The 19,867-nt window shown below is 41.4% G+C and overlaps 1 protein-coding gene across 5 annotated transcripts in view; it reads left to right on the forward strand.

Moving 5' to 3' along the window:
- Nucleotides 1-19,867, forward strand: part of LOC125455092 (exportin-1) — a 72,800-nt gene that overhangs the window by 26,383 nt on the left and 26,550 nt on the right. For all 5 annotated transcript variants that reach the window (XM_048536644.1, XM_048536646.2, XM_048536643.1 and 2 more), the window contains 6 exons: nt 5,680-5,861; nt 14,518-14,674; nt 15,937-16,100; nt 16,256-16,390; nt 18,408-18,591; nt 19,139-19,245. In XM_048536644.1, coding sequence (XP_048392601.1) covers nt 5,680-5,861; nt 14,518-14,674; nt 15,937-16,100; nt 16,256-16,390; nt 18,408-18,591; nt 19,139-19,245 — 929 coding nt within the window. The remainder of the gene's footprint in view (nt 1-5,679; nt 5,862-14,517; nt 14,675-15,936; nt 16,101-16,255; nt 16,391-18,407; nt 18,592-19,138; nt 19,246-19,867) is intronic.

Consider the following 19,867-nt stretch of genomic DNA (forward strand, 5'->3'; position numbering starts at 1 on the left):
CCCCTTGCCAGTCGAGTGTCTGTCTGTCTAGTACACTCGGTGTTGAGTTCCACAGATTAACCCTCCTCTGAAGAAATTCCTCCTCATCTCAGTTTGAAAAGGGTCATCCCTCAACTCTGAGGCTTTGCCGTTTGGGTCCTAGTCTCTCCTACAAGTGGAAACATCTTCTCCATGTCCTCTTTATCCAGCCCTCTCTATTCTGTAAGCTTCAGTTGGATAACCCCTCATTGTTCTAAACTCCATCGTGTACAGACAGTCATCAATTGCTCCTTGTGTGATGAGCTCTTCATCCCCTAGATCATTCTTTTAAACTTCCTCTGGACCCCTCCAGCGCCAGCACATCTTTCCTCCTTTCACTGGGCCCAAACTGCCCTCAGTATTCTGAATGCAGTATGAACAGAGCCTTGTACCGTCTCAGCAGTGTGCCTCTGCTGTTGTATTGTAGCTCTCTTGAAACAAATGCTAACATTGCATTTGCCTTTCTAGCTGCCAACTGAACCTGCATGCTTAACATTTTAAGAGCATCCTGAACTAGGATAATCAAGTCCCTTTTACACTTCAGATTTCCAAAGCCTTTCCCCAGTTAGGAAATAGTCCCTGCTGCTTCTTCCTATCAGAGTGCATAACCTCACACTTTACCATTGTGTTTGCAACTGTTTTGCCTGCTCTCCAGCCTAAGCAAATCCTTCTTCAGCCTTACTTCTTCCTGAACACTGCCCATCCTTCCACATATCTTTGTGTCATCTGCAAACTTGGCAACACTGCCCTCATTTCCTTTGTCCAGATTGTTATATCATGAATGGCTATGGTTGCACCACGGACCCCTGTAGAATTAGTCAGTGGCTACTATCCTGAAAAAGACCCCTTTTTTCCTGTCTGCCATCTGCCAGTCAGCCAATCCCCTATCCATGCCAGTACCATGCCCCTAACACCATGAGCTCTTATTTAGCAGACACATGCGGCTCCTTGCCAGAGGCCTTCTGGAAATCTAAATAATTGTGTCCACTTGCTCTCTGACTAACCTGCTTGTAACCTCCTCCAAGGAATTCTAACAGATTTGTCAGGCTTGACTTCCACTTGACCAAACCATGCAGACTCAGCCCTGTTTTAGCATGCACTTCCAAGTACTCTGCAATCTCATCTTTAATAATGGACTCTTAAAATCTCACCAGTGACTGAGGTTAGACTAATTGGCCTGTAATTTCCTGTGTTCTGCCTCCTTCCCTTAAACTGGCTTGTTACATTAGCCATTTTGAGCCCTCCCTGATTCCAGTGATACCTGAAAGATGACCATCAATGCCTGCACAATCTCGTTAGCTGTCTCCTTCAGAACTCCAGGTATAGTCCATCTGGCATGGGTGATGTATCCATGTTGAGACATTTCAGCTTCCCAGCACCACCATCTTAGTGACAACTGCTACAGTCACCTTTACCCCGACACGCTTGGAGTGCTGGTCAGCTGCTGGTGTTCTCTGCTCTGAAAACTGATGCAAAGTACCTATTCTGCTGTTCTGCCATTTCGTTGTTTCCCATTACTACTTTTCTGGCTTAATTTTCCAGTCATCGTTTTCTGCTCTTGCCCCCCCTTACTTTCTGGATATCCAAGAAAATGCATGCAATCTGTTTGTATTACAAACTAGCCTAATCTCTCATTTTGTCCTCCAACAACCCCCCCCCCCCCCCCCCAAAAAAAAAACCAAACCTCCACACCATTGCCTTTTGAGTTATCCTCTGCTGGTTTTTAAAGCTTTCTAAGTTTTTTTCCTCTAATGTTCAGCATGTTGTATATCTTTTCTTCTAGTTTATGCTGTCCCTGACTTTGCTTGTCAGCCACTATTACCATGTCCTGTCCTTAGTAGGTTTCTTCTTCCTTGGATGAATTTCTGCTGTGCTTCCTGAATTGTCCCCAGAAACCTCTTCATTGTTACTCCACCGTCTTCTTCTAGGCTTTCATTCCAATTACCTGGCCAGGTCTTTTGTATTGTCTTTGTAGTTAACATGTAGTAACCTCCTAGGATGTTGATGGTAAGGAATTCAGCAATGATGATGCCATTGAATACCCAGGAGCTATGGTTAGATTGTCTTTTTCTGGAAATAGTCATTGCATGAACTTGTGTGACAAGTATGTAACCTAACACTAATCAGCCAAGCCTGGATGTTGTCCGGGTCTAGTTAAAAATCGATGTGGTCTTTTTCAACATCAGAGGTGTGGCAAATACTGCTGAACGTTGTGCAACTATCCAGTCTTATGTTGGAGGAGCAATCATTGATAAAGTAGCTGATGTATGGTTCTAGGACACCTCTTGGAGGAATTCCTGTAATGAATTCTAGGCGCTGAGGCCATTCACTTCCAGCAAGCACAGTTGTCTTTATTTGTGCTTGGTTATGGTGCCACCTGGCAGAGTTGTCCCTTAGTCCAACTAATTCAGTTTTGATAGGGCTCCTCGACATTTTTTCAATCACATGCTGTCTTGAGATGAGGGGCAGTCACACTCACCTGACCTCTGGAGTTCACATTTCCTTTTTTTTTGTCTATGCTTGCAATTAAGTCAGAAGCCAAGTGGCACTGGTGGAACCCAAACATTGAGCATCAGATGAGCAGGTTGTTCCTTTGCTGATTTTGGTAATTTGATTGTAGATAGTTGAGTCGTCCTCATAAATCCAGATTGAAAATAACTTTGTGGTGGATGTAATGTGTGTGGACTTCAGTAAGGCATTCAACAAGGTTCCTCCTAGTGGACTTGTTAGCAAGGTTAGATCTTGTGGAATATAGGGAGAACCAGCTATTTGAATACAGAACTGGCTCACGGGTAGGATTCAGAGGGTGGTTGTGAGGGTTGTTTTTCAGACTGGAGGCCTGTGACCAGTGGTGTGCCCCAAGGATTGTTGCTGGGTCCACTGCTTTTCGTTATTTATATAACTGATTTGGACATGAACACAGGCGGTATGGTTAGTAAGTTTGCCGATGACACCACCAATTTTTGTGTCAGTGGACATCCACTAAGATTACCTCAGAGTACAATGGGATCTTGATGAGATTGGCCAGTGGGCTGAGGATTTGCAGGTGGAGTTTAATTTTGATAAATGTGAGGTGCTGTATTTTGGAAAGGCAAATCAGGGCAGGATTAATGCACTTAATGGTAAGGTCCTGGGGAGTGTCGCTAAACCAAGAGAGCTTGGACTGCAGTTTCATAGTTCCTTGAAAGTGGAATTGCAGATAGACAGGATAATGAAGAAAGCATTTGGTATGTTTGCCTTTATCGGTCAGTGTGTGGCATTTAGGAGTTGGGTGGCCATGTTGTGGCTGTTCAGGACATTGGTTTGGCTACTTTTGGAATGCTGTAATTTGGAATTTTGGAGGAAGCAGTGGTGGCTGGTACAACTTAGAACATTTTAAAAGGCATCTGGATGGGTGTATGACTAGGAAGGGTTTAGAGGGATATGGGCCAAAAGCTGGCAAATGGGACTAGATTAATTTAGGATATCTGGTCAGCATGGGTGCATTGGACCAAAAGGTCTGTTTCTGTGCTGTCCACCTCTAAAACTCTGGCTCATTTATCCTGACTCACTGCTTCCTCTTGGTAACAAATCACTATCCCCAAAGTCTTGTGTTGAATAGTAAGTTTTTTTTTTGTGGTGCCTTTGCCACCCTTTCAGAAAGGAGGGGGGAGAGAGAGAGAGAGAAAACTGAACTAATATCTAACATCAGTCGTAGAGTAAACATTTGAATCTATAATTAGGATGTGATAACAGGACATAATGGTAGGATTGAACAATTAATATGGATCCAAGAAATTGAAATTCTATTTAACCAACCTGGTGGAGTTTACTTAGGATGCAGCTTGAAGATTTGATGAGAGAGCTAGTGAATATGATAGATTTTTAGAAAGCTTTTGATAAGGTCCCATATGAGATTAATAAGGAAAATTAGCACATTTAGAACTTGAGGAATATATTGACATGGGTTGAAAACTGGTCATCACATAGAAAACCCAGTTGGAACGAATGGATCATTTTCTGGTTGACTTGTTAGTTGGGTATTAAAGAATTGGTGCTTAGTCCACAATTATTTACAATCTATATCAAAGATTTGGGAGTAGAATTAAATTTAACACTTTGAGTTTGTGGATGACACCAAAATTAGATGGAAGTGTGAGTTAAACAAAAGTTGTAAGGACACTTAAAGTAGATTTTGAGAGGCTAGGTGAATGGGCCCAAACTGGACAAATACTGCACCGTGGGAAAATGTGAGGCTTTGACTTTGATAGCAAAAGTAGAAGTTTTTTTTTTAAATGGTGCAAAACTGAAAAAGCTTGATCCTCTGAATTGTGTCCTTGTTCATGAGTTACTGAATATTAACGTGCGAGCATTGACAAGCATTTCAGACAAATGATATGTCGACTTAGAAGACCAATTGAGTATATATGTAGAGATCTTACTGCAATTTTATAGAGCCTTGGTTAGATGTTACCTATGTGTTATGTACAGTTTTGGCCTCCTTGCCTCTTCTGATTCTGCCAATTCATTGTACCCATTATCAATTTCACAGTATCACCCTCTAACAGACTGGCACTCACTCTAGCTGAACTTTTTCTTAATATGGCTGTGAATAATTCAAATACCATGTCTAGGTGGACTAAAGACTACACATGCACAAAGAGGAAGCTGACAGCATTTGGAAACAAGGGACATTTTTTATATAAGAATGGAAAAACTTCAAAATGAACTGGGAACCTGGCTATTGCTATTGTCCCTCTGATTTTTTTTTCACATTTTTCAGATGGTATCCTAAAAATTACTTGTGGAAAGAATACAGGTTTAATAACTGCAAAGCTTAGCAGAAATGAATCAGCAGAGGCTCTTTACTAAGGCTGTTTTGGAGTTCGATAACTAATTTAAATATTAATCTGGGAGGAGAACAAAGAGGCTTTTGGGACCAACCAGCACTGCCCCTGATGTGAGGGAATACAAGTGGAAGCAGAGGCAGCATGGGATTGGCCATCACTTTTAAAAGCCAATGTGAAATAAAGGTGGTGCAGTATGTGTGTGTACTTAGACTAACATAACTGTATCCTACATGTGACATTGGAGTGCATTTGTGAATGCATCTTGAATCTTGTATTGACAGCTGTCAGTGGCCCTGTCCATGCATCTCGTGTCCATTTTTTTATCAGCTATTTTGACATTTGGAGTAATTCCTCTTTTTTTTAATATATTTGTTGGGGTTCTTACTATAACAAGGTTTAAACTCCTAAAAAGATTTTAAATGGACAGAAACTGTTTTTGCTCTGTGAGGAGTCTGGGATCTGAGCATATTACATGCAGACCAGTTGAGTAAAGTTATTTCTAATGTCCTACAGGCAAAGTCTGATAGAAATTTGGAATTCTTCTGCAAATGGAAATCCATGCCAAGTCAGTTACTTTTGAGATTGGGGTTGATAGTTGTTGACCATTAAATGTGCAGAGAGATATGGGAAAATATTGGGCAGATTATCTTACGTTGCACATTAGCTACAATCTCATCGAATGTTAGATTAGCACCAACAGTCTGTGTGGTGTATTTCTATCCCTATATTGCTGTAGATCATTTTTGACAAAGTCTAAAATATAGACATGTGTAACCACCTTCAATTGTGGGTCTGTAAGGAGAATAAACTGTTCTGGAAATTTTTTTTGCAGTATACCTTACTCATTTGGATTATGCAGATACAGAACGTATTATGACTGACAAACTTCACAACCAGGTAAATGGTACTGAATGGTCATGGAAAAATTTGAACACCCTCTGTTGGGCTATTGGCTCAATTAGTGGCGCTATGCATGAGGAAGATGAGAAGAGATTTCTGGTGACTGTAATAAAAGTAAGTGTAACATTTCTCATAACTTTACGTGGAAAATTGGAAATTTTTTTTGAGTAACACAGTTGCATACACGTAAATAGTGAGGACTGCAAAATCTATTTTGAATAAATTTGCCAGATCTAATGTATGGAGAACTAATCAGAATGCCCTGTGTATCTGAATTTATATTATTGAATGAACAGAATACTGATTCATGCATTGGTACTTCAGATGGTGAATGTTGGCATCAAGACCTGGACTTGTAATATCCACAGTATGGATAATATTGAATATCTTGAAAAATAATTAGGTGGGATGTATGCTCCTGAAGTATCAGCACCATGTTGCTTGAAAAAAGAAACAGAACTTGAGAGCAGTGCCTTGTAGTAGACTTTGCTGATGGCATTTACTGCACAAAATGATGTAGAAAAAAAAAAGATGGTTTGTCATGGATGCACAAAGGAAGCAGTATGGAGGTTAGAGTCATCTAATTGGTATTTAAAAGTCTTGACATTTACTCCCTATTGAGAACAGGGATTTAGGCCCAAGGAAGACTAAATAAGAACACTATAACCAGCTTTTTTGAAACAACGGGTTATCCATCAGGTTTAGAATTACATATCAGTAGATAGAGGTTTTGTCCCTGGGGGCTAAATTTGTACCTGTAACCAGTGGTCCTGAATGCTATAGACCCATAATGAAGATAATATTACATGTGGAAAGGCTACAAAATCATGAACGTTTATTTTTTAAACAAACATTGGGCAGTGTACTTAAAAGCCCGAATGTAGCTCGTGCAGTGGAACTTTGAGGTCTGATTCTGGATTGAACTGACTAGAGAATGTGATAATACTACTAAATTACGGTGCAGTAATTGAATGTCTACATTACAGTGAAATTCAGAATGGAAAAAGGAGCTTTCTGTTTGTTTACACCAAAAAGTAGCCACAAGAACCTTGCTGCCCTAATTGGTTTTACATGCATGTTAGTGGAAGCAAAAACACTGGAATCAATGTGGGAGGCTGCTAGATGGGCCATAGGTTTTTACAGAAGATTGGTTTTATATGGGCTTTATAAATTTTCTCCTATGCTTAGCTTTATGAATAATGTTAACTCATTTTGCTGTAGAGTCAACTTTTTTGCTCCTGGAAGCTTTAGAAGTGTAAATGTTATAGAATACTGGTAATGTGCACTTTGTTTGTACATACTACTTATCACTGAAGAATGCATGTTATTCCCACCCCAAGGATCAGTGACACTTAGTCCCCAAGTACTAGATTTCCCTCATAGCCCCAAGGTGAAACCATTTATCACACCCTGAAAAAGTCCTCAGAAACTTTGTTTCAGTCAGATTACCTCTGAGTCTTCTAAACTTGAAGAAGCACAGGCTCAGCCTTTCCTCTTAAGGCAAAACCCTTCATCCCAGGAGGAAGCCGTGAACCACCTAAGTGTTTTCAATGAACATGTATCCTACCTTGAGCAAGGAGACCAAAACCACTCTGTACTCATAGATAATGGGAACTGCAGATGCTGGAGATTCCAAGATAATAAAATGTGAGGCTGGATGAACACAGCAGGCCAAGCAGCATCTCAGGAGCACAAAAGCTGACGTTTCGGGCCTAGACCCTTCATCAGAGAGGGGGATGGGGGGAGGGAACTGGAATAAATAGGGAGAGAGGGGGAGGCGGACCGAAGATGGAGAGTAAAGAAGATAGGTGGAGAGGGTGTAGGTGGGGAGGTAGGGAGGGGATAGGTCAGTCCAGGGAAGACGGACAGGTCAAGGAGGTGGGATGAGGTTAGTAGGTAGCTGGGGGTGCGGCTTGGGGTGGGAGGAAGGGATGGGTGAGAGGAAGAACCGGTTAGGGAGGCAGAGACAGGTTGGACTGGTTTTGGGATGCAGTGGGTGGGGGGGAAGAGCTGGGCTGGTTGTGTGGTGCAGTGGGGGGAGGGGATGAACTGGGCTGGTTTAGGGATGCAGTGGGGGAAGGGGAGATTTTGAAACTGGTGAAGTCCACATTGATACCATATGGCTGCAGGGTTCCCAGGCGGAATATGAGTTGCTGTTCCTGCAACCTTCGGGTGGCATCATTGTGGCAGTGCAGGAGGCCCATGATGGACATGTCATCAAGAGAATGGGAGGGGGAGTGGAAATGGTTTGCGACTGGGAGGTGCAGTTGTTTGTTGCGAACTGAGCGGAGGTGTTCTGCAAAGCGGTCCCCAAGCCTCCGCTTGGTTTCCCCAATGTAGAGAAAGCCGCACCGGGTACAGTGGATGCAGTATACCACATTGGCAGATGTGCAGGTGAACCTCTGCTTAATGTGGAATGTCGTCTTGGGGCCTGGAACTCCCCACCTATGTCCGTGACACCACCCACGCCCTCCACCTCCTCCAGGACTTCCAATTCCCTGGCCCCCAACACCTCATATTCACCATGGACGTCCAGTCCCTGTACACCTGCATTCCGCATGGAGATGGCCTCAAGGCCCTCCGCTTCTTCCTGTCCCGCAGGCCCGACCAGGCCCCCTCCACCGACACTCTCATCCGCCTAGCGGAACTCGTCCTCACCCTCAACAACTTCTCTTTTGACTCCTCCCACTTCCTACAGACTAAGGGGGTGGCCATGGGCACCCGCATGGGCCCCAGCTATGCCTGCCTCTTTGTAGGTTACGTGGAACAGTCCATCTTCCGCACCTACACAGGCCCCAAACCCCACCTCTTCCTCCGGTACATTGATGACTGTATCGGCGCCGCCTCTTGCTCCCCAGAGGAGCTCGAACAGTTCATCCACTTCACCAACACCTTCCACCCCAACCTTCAGTTCACCTGGGCCATCTCCAGCACATCCCTCACCTTCCTGGACCTCTCAGTCTCCATCTCAGGCAACCAGCTTGTAACTGATGTCCATTTCAAGCCCACCGACTCCCACAGCTACCTAGAATACACCTCCTCCCACCCATCCTCCTGCAAAAATTCCATCCCCTATTCCCAATTCCTCCGCCTCCGCCGCATCTGCTCCCACGATAAGACATTCCACTCCCGCACATCCCAGATGTCCAAGTTCTTTAAGGACCGCAACTTCCCCCCCACGGTGATTGAGAACGCCCTTGACCGCGTCTCCCGCATTTCCCGCGACACATCCCTCACACCCCGCCCCCGCCACAACCGCCCCAAGAGGATCCCCCTCGTTCTCACACACCACCCTACCAACCTCCGGATACAACGCATTATCCTCCGACACTTCCGCCATTTACAATCCGACCCCACCACCCAAGACATTTTTCCATCCCCACCCCTGTCTGCTTTCCAGAGAGACCACTCTCTCCGTGACTCCCTTGTTCGCTCCACACTGCCCTCCAACCCCACCACACCCGGCACCTTCCCCTGCAACCGCAGGAAATGCTACACTTGTCCCCACACCTCCTCCCTCACCCCCATCCCAGGCCCCAAGACGACATTCCACATTAAGCAGAGGTTCACCTGCACATCTGCCAATGTGGTATACTGCATCCACTGTACCCGGTGCGGCTTTCTCTACATTGGGGAAACCAAGCGGAGGCTTGGGGACCGCTTTGCAGAACACCTCCGCTCAGTTCGCAACAAACAACTGCACCTCCCAGTCGCAAACCATTTCCACTCCCCCTCCCATTCTCTTGATGACATGTCCATCATGGGCCTCCTGCACTGCCACAATGATGCCACCCGAAGGTTGCAGGAACAGCAACTCATATTCCGCCTGGGAACCCTGCAGCCATATGGTATCAATGTGGACTTCACCAGTTTCAAAATCTCCCCTTCCCCCACTGCATCCCTAAACCAGCCCAGTTCATCCCCTCCCCCCACTGCACCACACAACCAGCCCAGCTCTTCCCCCCCACCCACTGCATCCCAAAACCAGTCCAACCTGTCTCTGCCTCCCTAACCGGTTCTTCCTCTCACCCATCCCTTCCTCCCACCCCAAGCCGCACCCCCAGCTACCTACTAACCTCATCCCACCTCCTTGACCTGTCCGTCTTCCCTGGACTGACCTATCCCCTCCCTACCTCCCCACCTACACCCTCTCCACCTATCTTCTTTACTCTCCATCTTCGGTCCGCCTCCCCCTCTCTCCCTATTTATTCCAGTTCCCTCCCCCCATCCCCCTCTCTGATGAAGGGTCTAGGCCCGAAACGTCAGCTTTTGTGCTCCTGAGATGCTGCTTGGCCTGCTGTGTTCATCCAGCCTCACATTTTATTATCCACTCTGTACTCATGGTGCTTTCTTATCAAAGCCCTGAACTGTTGTAAAAACACTTGAAAATTATATACCATTTATAACACAGAAAGAGACTGCACATTCTGTCTTACCGACACCAGCTGAGAAAAATGCATCACCCAGTCTAATCTCACTTTTTCCGGTTTTTAGTCCATTGCGCTGCAGTTTATAACTCCTGAGATGCATATACAGGCATTTTTCTTTAAAGGCTCAAGTTCTCCCTCTTTGACTTTTCAAGCAATATGTTCCAGACTTCCTTCACCCTTTCAGATAAAATATTTTTCTTAATCTATCCTATGATCTTTCTGTCAATCACGTTAAATCTGCACTTGCTAGCCACTGTCCTCTGCTAAGATAAGTATGTCCTTCCCATCTACACTGTTCAGGCCTCTTATGGTTTTGTACTTCTCAATCAGATCTCCCCTCAGCCTCCTTTTGTAAAAGGAGAAACAATCTCAGTCAACCAATTTCTCCTCCATAATTGCGTTTTTCTAGTCTTCACAGCACCATTTATGTAAATCTCTAGTCTGCTTTCTCGAGTGGAATTAAGTGTAGTGCGGTGACCAGAACTGCACGCAGTCCTCAAGTGTGGCCTAATTAATGATTTATACAGTTCCAGCGTTACCTCCTTTCTCAAATATTCTGTACCTCAGCTCATGTAAGAAGGGATTGCTGATGGCACCTTAACCACCCTATTAACCTATTCTGCTATCTTCAGGTGCATGTGGACACTTACTCTGAAATTCCTCATTTCCTCTCCAGTTTTTAATAGTTATCCATTATCTTGCTTTGTTTGACTACTCCAAATGGATCACCTTTACATTTCTGGGTTGAATTTCACCTGCGACTTTTCTGTCCACCTAAGCAGTCCACTAAGATCTTCTTGCAATCTACAGCTAGCCATCTCACTATCAGCCACACTGCCAATTTCATATTGTCTGCAAAATTGATCTTTTCTGTTATCCTTTGTTCCTCCCACTGAGACAAATTTGTATTCAGCTTGCTGCATTCCCCAGCACTTTTTCAACTTGTCTGCCATGTTGGACCTTGTCAAAAGCCTTGGTAAAACCTTTATAGACCCCAGAGATGGCACTAACCTCATCAATTCTGCTTGTAACTATTCCAAAAAAGTCGTCAGTCAGTCAGTCATGGGCTTTCCCATGTCAAGTTCAGCTGACTCTCCTTGATCCTTTCTAAATCACAGTGTATGCACCCCCTCGATTGATTCCAATAATTTTCTCAGTCCTGTACTAAGTTTAGACTGACAGACTTGTACTTTTGGGTCTGTCCCTTGCTTCCTTTTCAAACAAAGGTGCAATGTTAGTTCTCCAAGCCTCTGACACCGCATCAAATCCATTGAGAATTGGAAAATGGTTAGACCTTTCACTATTTCCTCCCTAACCTCTTAACAGTCTGGAGTACATTGCATGTGAACATCATGGTTTACTGCTCTTAATGTGTGCTCGTCCCACTCATTCTTCTTAATGTCCAATTTTTATTGCACCGAATACTTCACACTCTTCCAGAACTGAGAACTAATGCATCGTCCCACTCTTTGTGAAGACAGAAATAAAACTTTTCACTGAGAGCTGTACTACAACATTTGCCTCTTTACAAAGGCTACTGCTTTGGACTTTTATGTGCCCTGCTGTTCCCTTGTTCTCCTGTGTTCTGATTTTACCTTTAGATTTGCTTGTCAATATCTTCCTGTGCTTTTTTGTTTGCTACCTTAATTTGCTGTTTGATTTTACCTGTCCATACTCTATACTTGCAACATTTTTTTATTATCAAGTTCTCTGTGGCAAACATTTTTCCTTCTGTCTTTAAATTTCTTCACATCTGGTGGTCTGTAGATTTGGCCATCTCACCACTTTTTCTGAGAGATGTTCACAATTAACACTTTGTGTGTCATCCCTTGTGTGCCTATCACTGCTGTAACACTGATTTACCTTCAGATAGCTGTTACCACTCAACTTTTGCTAAATCATTCAGCTTAGTAAAATTAGTATTGCCCTAATTTTGAACTCCTGCTCTATCTTTGCCCTTTTCTGTGGTTATGTTAAAGCTGTCTGGATTGTGAGGACAACAACCAAAGTGCTCTGCCACTGGCACACTTTTTTTGACCTGCTCAATGTCATTTCATGAAACTAAGTCCCAAGCTACAGCTTCTCTTAAGTAAAATAAAGAAGTGCGGGTGCTGAAGATCTCAAATAAAAGACAGAAGTTACTGGAGAAACACTGCACGCCTGGATGGAAAGCAAAGTTAACATTCTTGAGAATAGTGACCCTTCAGAACTTTCTGCATCTCCTTTTGCTGGTATTACCACATGCTAAATAAAGTCTCCTGAATGCACACCTAGAAATGTGCTCTGTCAATTCATCTCAAACTAAAATAATCTCAGTCAGTATCGGGGTACTTAAAATCGTACTGTTCTTGCACTTCTCCAAGATTCACGTAGGTATTTTCTCTTCTATCTGCCTCTGACTGTGGAGGTTTATAGTACGTTCTCAAAAGTGTGACTGCCCCTATTTTTTCCCCTTAGTGAAATGTAAAGTTACCATAGCCCCAGAGAGTCCTAGGGCTGCTCTGTCCTCAGATGATTGTGAGTGAGATTAACCTGACAGTCACCATGCCAAGGTGAGGGGCAAAGTTGAGAAAGCAGAATCTTTATGGTAACCATAGCTAGTGTAGGAATTGAACCCACAATGTTTTGTCATTGCGTCTCTGCAACCAGCCATACAGCCAACTGAGCTTATTGATCTCCATTGTTTCAGTTAGTTCCTTTTAATTCAATCCTTATCGACTAATTTATTCCATCTTGCATACTACTCCTTCTGATAATTGTTCCATTGATCAAAACCCATTACTTTCTTATCCCGTCTCGCTTATCTGAAAATTCTTTAGTCAGGAGCTGTCATTCCCGTCCCCCCTCAAGTCAAGTTTCTGTAATACTTGTGGTAACATAATGCAGCGTTTCTATCTGCCCTCAACTTGGCTATTGTATTTACTGTACTCCTTGCATTGAAGTATATACCTTTTTAAATAGTACCAAACGCTTTCAAAAAGAAATTTCTAACCTACCTTCCATCTACCTTCAGACTCCTACTCTTTCTTTTTTTCTGTCTTCCATTTTCACTTGACTTTATCCCAGTTGAATTTGACTTACAGATGCCTTTTCTCCTGCCAAATGTCCCTATTTTAACACTTCATCCATCTCTCAATAAAGATTAATATTCTATTTCACTTTATAATTGCTTCCAAATTGTTTTGGACAAAAAAATTGGAATTGCTGGAAAAGCTGAGCACCTGTGGAGAGAAACAAGCGTTAAATGTTTCGTATTGAGTGAAGGTCAGGGTTCTGAGGAAAGGTCACTTAATCCGAAATGTTAACTCTCATTTCTCTCCACAGATGCTGCCAAACCTGCTGAGCTATTCCAGCAAGTCCTTTTTTTGTCTAAAACAGTTTGGAAGCGATTTATGAATGAAATAGAATATTGATCTTTAAAAAGAAAAACCAAAAGAACTGCAGATGCTGTATATCAGAGACAAAAGTAGAAATTGCTGGGAAAAACTCAGCAGGTCTGGTAGTATCTGTGGAGAGAAATGAAAGTTAACATTTCAGATTAAGTGACCTTTCCTCACAACCCTGACCTTCACTCAGTCTGAAACGTTAGCACTTGTTTCTCTCCACAGGTGCTGCCAGACCTCCTGAGCTTTTCCGGCAATTTCTATTTTTGTCTCTGATAAACAGCATCTGCAGTTCTTTTGGTTTTTGTTTTGGTCCAAATTGTTCTCTGTGTCCTAACTTGTTGATTTCATGTACGTGGACAATTATAACAATTAAAAGCAATTCTAAGGAGAAAATAATTAAATTCACTGTTTCTCCTTCAGCCTTCATTCCAATGATCGGCTCAACACTTTTAAAATCATCTTAGTTAACAGTAAGGGTATATTAGACAGCACCTACAAACCTATAATCACTATCATCTAGAGGGACAAGGGCAACAAGTACATGTGAGCACCTGCAAGTCACTCACTGTTCGGACTTGACTTGAAAATACATTGCTGTACCTTTTTGTGGCTGGGTCAAAATCCTCAAACTCCCACCCTGTCAGCATTGTAGGGGTCTTCAGCAAATGAACTGCAGTGTTTTCAAGAAGGCAACCTCACTACCATCTTCTCAAGGGGATCTAGGGATGGACACACATGCTGGTTCAGTCAGTGATGTCCCGATCCCATGAATAAATGACACAAATTGGAAGACTGTGGTTTCTAACATCCTATCTGGTGATAAAGGAATGTTGTTAATTGCTGCTTATATACCGTTTATTTTTCTGTCGCAAACAAATTTTTGAATTTAGTGCCTAAATCCCCTCATTTTCTGTTTGGAATGAAGTTGTAATATTTATTCTCTTAACTTTGCAGGATCTTTTAGGACTGTGTGAGCAGAAAAGGGGTAAAGACAACAAAGCTATTATTGCTTCCAATATCATGTATATTGTGGGTCAGTACCCACGTTTCTTGAGAGCTCACTGGAAGTTTTTAAAGACTGTTGTAAACAAACTCTTTGAATTTATGCATGGTAAGTTTATTACATTGGAAAAGGAAGAAACACCAGTTTTTTAAAAGTGCATATATAAAAGATTCGCTGCAGCTATATGATAAATTCACTAATTCCATCTGAATCATTAATTTTACAATTGGATTCACAGTATTCTTTGAAGATGTAGATTAAGGGAACAATCTGTTTGTCGTGAAATATGTAGTTTCTATTTATGCACTATTTGAAAGTAAGAATTTCTTTTACCCTTTTGAAAGAGGAGTGGATTATTTACCTTGACTGGTGTCGTCCTTTCACAAGTAAACCAATCTGTCTGGCATTGTCATTTTTTAAAAACTAAAGCAGATCTACAAGCGTAGTAAATTTCAACAGGTATAGGCTAATCCCCCCACTATTCATTATCACGGCTGATTATCCAACTCTATACCCTGTTCCTGCTTTCTCCATGAATGTTTTGATCCCTTTAGCCATAAGAACTATTATCTAACTCTCTTCCCCCCCCGCCCCATAAACATTCACTGTTTTGACCTCAGCTACTTTCTATGACAGAACTTCACAGGTTTTCTACTCTCTGGGTGAAGAAATTTCTCTGCTTTGCAATCTAAAAGGCCTGTCCTATATTTTTAAACTGTGCCCCTGGTTCTGGGCTCAGTGGTTGTTTGGAACATCTTTCCTGCATTTACACTGTCTAGTTCTGTTAAAATGTTGTTGCTATATGATCTTACCTCCTCCTCTACCCCAACCCCCACATTCTTCTACACTCTAGTCATCATGTAGTCTTCACTGAACTAATCTCTCTTCGTACCTCAGTCTTGCTATTTCAGGAAACTGAGGAAAGACCACTGGACCTATAAATGTTAACCCTGTTTTCTTTCCACAGATGCTGCCAGACCTGCTGAGCTTTTCCGGCAATTACTATTCTTGCTTCAGTAAACTACTAAATAGACAGATGGGTTCTTGATTTAACAGCTCCTGCGATGATGTGGTACTCTTTCATTAGTCTTAAGCTAAAAGTTAACTTCTGTAACATCGTCCTGCTGAAGAGTAGGACTTGAAACAAAACTTTTTTCAGTTTTGAGATGACACTGATCTTGGCAAGGTGACATTGCATGAACTTCATCTGCTCCTGATGTAGTATTGTAGCCTTTTTACTAAGGCATAGTAAGAATGATCTATTGTTCCTGAATAAATTGCATTTGATTTTTGAGACTTGAGCATTTTATGCCAAAAAAAACTTGGGTCAGACAGTGAGTTTTTTAAGTGTTTTTGATTTACCAACTTAGAAACCCATGATGGCGTTCAAGACATGGCTTGTGATACTTTCATTAAAATTGCACAAAAATGTCGTCGCCACTTTGTTCAGGTCCAAGTTGGTGAAGTAATGCCATTCATTGATGAGATCCTGAATAATATAAATACGATAATCTGTGATCTTCAGCCACAGCAGGTAAGGTTACTTATTGGTTTGGAAAAAAAATTTAGAAAATTTGACAGTTTATAAAAATGCCGATCGAAAGGCAAATGTGCAAATGATTTCGATTTCCTTTTTAGAATACTTTGGTTTAACAATATTTTTAAAGTTTATACTTTCATGGTCAATAGGTTCACACATTTTATGAAGCAGTTGGCTATATGATAGGTGCTCAGACTGACCAGGCTGTTCAAGAACATTTAATAGAAAAATATATGATGCTTCCAAATCAGGTCTGGGACAGTATAATTCAGCAGGCAACTAAAGTAAGTAATGGTTTTTGATTTAAATATTGGAAAGTTTAATCGTTCATTTAGTTTCTTAAATTATAAGTGTACTTTTATTCTTGACAGGAAAGTGTGAATCTTGAAATTCAGTAGTATTTTTAAACCAGAGTAATTGGAATGGCATACTTGATGTTGCACCTTTCAAGGGAATATTCATATGTACCTGTATGTGTCTTTGCTTGGCAACACTCCCCAGGGCCCTAACATTATACTTTATATAAATGTTTCCTCTTCACCCATGTCCTTGCTGATTTTTTCCTTTTTTTACTTGCATTTATTGAGCTTTCCTTGTGATTCACTGAATAACAATTTTTATTTTAAGGCATGAATTTTGCAGAAAAGAAAAGCTTACTGTCGGAGACAGTCGATTGAATTTTGTAGTGATCCTGATACAGAATTTTTTTAAAAAATTGTCCCCTACCTAATTTTATGGAGACTGGAAAGAAGACAGCAAAGAAGAAATGTGCAATTAGAATCACTAAAATAAGAAAGACTGGGATTTTTTTATATCCTCCTGTACTGAATTATCTTGTGCAGAAATCATGAATTTCTAGACTTTCAAGCATCAACCATAGTTTACCAAAATAAATCCAATTCTCATTAGTGTGGTCTATGTGCCATTACCGATTGTCTTCATGGAAGTGATGTACACTGGGTGGCGTGGTAGCTCACTGGTCAGCACTGCTGCCTCATAATGCCAGGGACCCAATTCTATCCTTGGGTCACTGTCTCTGTGGAGTTTGCACGTTCTCCCAGTGTCTGCATGGGTTTCTGCTAGGTGCTTCACTTTCCTCCCACAGTCCAAAGACTGCTTTGTGAATAAAGAAGGAATTGTCAGTAAGTTTGCAGATGATACCAAAATTGGTGGTGTAGTGGATAGTGAAGAAGGCTATCTCAAGAATACGAGACCAAGGATTGGCAAATGGAGTTTAGTTTAGATAAATGTGAGGTGTTGCATTTTGGTAAGGCAAACCAGGGCAGGATTTGTAATATTAATGGAGGGCCCTGGGGAGTGTTGCCAAACAAAGACATCTCGGGGTACAGGTGAATATTCCCTTGAAAGTAGCATTGCAGATAGATAGGGTGGTGAAGAGGGCTTTTACAATGCTTGCCTTTGTTGGTCAGTGCATTGAGTGTTGGAGTTGGGAACCATGTTGCGGCTGTACAGAACATTGGTGAGGCCATTTAGCATTTATTCCTTTCAGTCGTGGGATGAGTGTTTCTCTGGCATTTGTTGCCTATCACTAATTACCCTTGAATTGGAATGGCTCACCATACCTTTTCAGAGGGTAGTTTAGTCATCCATGTTGCTTTGGTCTTCATTTGCATGCAGCACATTTCTTTCCCTGAAGAACACTAATGAACCAAATGAGTTTTTACAATATGTGGTAGTTTTACAGTCATCATTATGGAAACTAGCTTCATATTCCAGATTTATTCATTGAACAGTATGCTCTAAGGGGAAAAAAAACTTCTAAAGAATATATTAACCTTCAAACTAATTCTGTTTTGAAGTTGTTTTATGAGCATTGTGTTTATTATGTAGTAACTTTTATGTATACTCAGCCTTATTTAAATCCTCTAATTTTGTTCTGTGTGCATTGCAATGATGATCCAGCACTTGTTGCCTTTGACAAAATAAAGTATCTTCTTTCTGACCTCCTCCAGTGAACAATATATTTTGAGATAATTCTTAATCTAGGATGAGCTATATATTCTGTATGAAAGCATTGACAGGCTGTATTTAGAGTGCTTTTTATTTAAACTGAACAAATGTTTTCAGGCCTAGTCCCAACTATCAATTTCACAGTTGCCAATATTTCAGAACGCATTAACTTTCCCAGTGGAACATTGAAACATGTTGAAATTGTCTGTCTAGTTTTTGACAGTTTTTTCACTTGTTCTTAAGTTAAGTCAGGAACCCCAGGTAGTATATCATCCAAACCAGTTGTCTGATTTATTTTTTTTTCCTCTTCTCCCCCCAATTCTGTTGTAGAATGTTGACATTCTCAAGGATCCTGAAACTGTAAAACAGCTTGGCAGTATTCTGAAAACTAATGTTCGAGCCTGCAAAGCAGTTGGTCACCCATTTGTCATTCAGCTTGGTCGAATATATCTGGATATGTTAAACGTATACAAGTGCCTCAGTGAAAATATTTCAGCAGCAATCCAAACAAATGGTTGGTTGAATTTTTTTCCTTTTCTTTAAGAAAGGCTTGTTTAATATGAATGATGTATTCGTCGTAGGATAAATTGCTTTACAAGTTATATAAATACAAAAGTTGCATGATTTCTTAATTGTTTTGCTGCTTTCTTTTAAAATGCTTATCAGAATATTGGAATTTATTACTCTAAAAGGAAAGTTGCGGTTTAAATTTCTATAAACTAATGTTAATACTAATTAAGATCCAATGCCTAGAATACAATGCTTTCCAAATTTAAAGGGTTTGAGAGGACGGTCAGGCACTTAATGTTTGTAGAAGTATGTTGTCTCTGACTCTTGTAATCTGATAATCTCTGATGTGAGTTAAATATATCTTGGTAAATTTCAGCTGAATGACCAGAGTTTGTATATTATTAGATTTGTAGGGGAGCTTATTTTTTGGCTGCAATTTCTCTGTGTAGAAATGTCACTGTGAAAATATCTGTACAAAGTAGTTGTGTTGTTTAACAGAACAATGTCTCTCTGCAAGGCATTATTTTTATTGATGTCTGTTATATTTATAGGTGATATGGTTACAAAACAGCCCCTGATTAGAAGTATGCGAACAGTAAAAAGAGAAACCCTGAAACTTATTTCTGGTTGGGTGAGCAGATCCAATGATCCACAGATGGTAAGTGAGGGATAAATAGATACTTGTCACAAATACAGGAATGTGGAGGAATAAAGTGTTAATTTCTTTTGTGAGAAGTTGCCATGTTTAAGTGTTGGGCATCTTGAACTAATCAAGTTTGCCAGAGTAAACCTCTCCTCTCTTCCACCTTATATGCATGCGGGCGCACGCATGCGCACACACCATCCTTGTTTTGTTTTTGTCCCATGGCCAAGACAGACAAGTTTTAAGACTACTCAGTGGTATTGTGTAGCTTAACAGCAAAGTACTGCAGGAGATCTGACGTAAAACGCAAGTGCAGTCCTGACAACCTCTGTGATGGCAGAAGTGGAGTAAATTTTTCCAGCCCAACATAACACCTGTTCAGAACTGTATAGTAGTGTGCAGTTAAATATTTTAGCGCTTGGTCTTATCTGGATGCCAGTCCTAACTTTTAAACCTAAAGGAGTGATCCCTTTCTGAGGAAGTGGCACTTGACTCGAAACATTAACTTTGTCTCTCCATAGATGCTGCCAGACTTGCTGAGCTTTTCCAGCAATTTCTATTTTTATTCTCTTCAAATATTGCACTTCTAGTCTAGCTGCAGTTTAATTTTTTTTTGTCTATTAGAAGTTATCAAATT

Source organism: Stegostoma tigrinum, chromosome 9, assembly GCF_030684315.1.
Source record: "Stegostoma tigrinum isolate sSteTig4 chromosome 9, sSteTig4.hap1, whole genome shotgun sequence".
Lineage (NCBI taxonomy): Eukaryota > Metazoa > Chordata > Chondrichthyes > Orectolobiformes > Stegostomatidae > Stegostoma > Stegostoma tigrinum.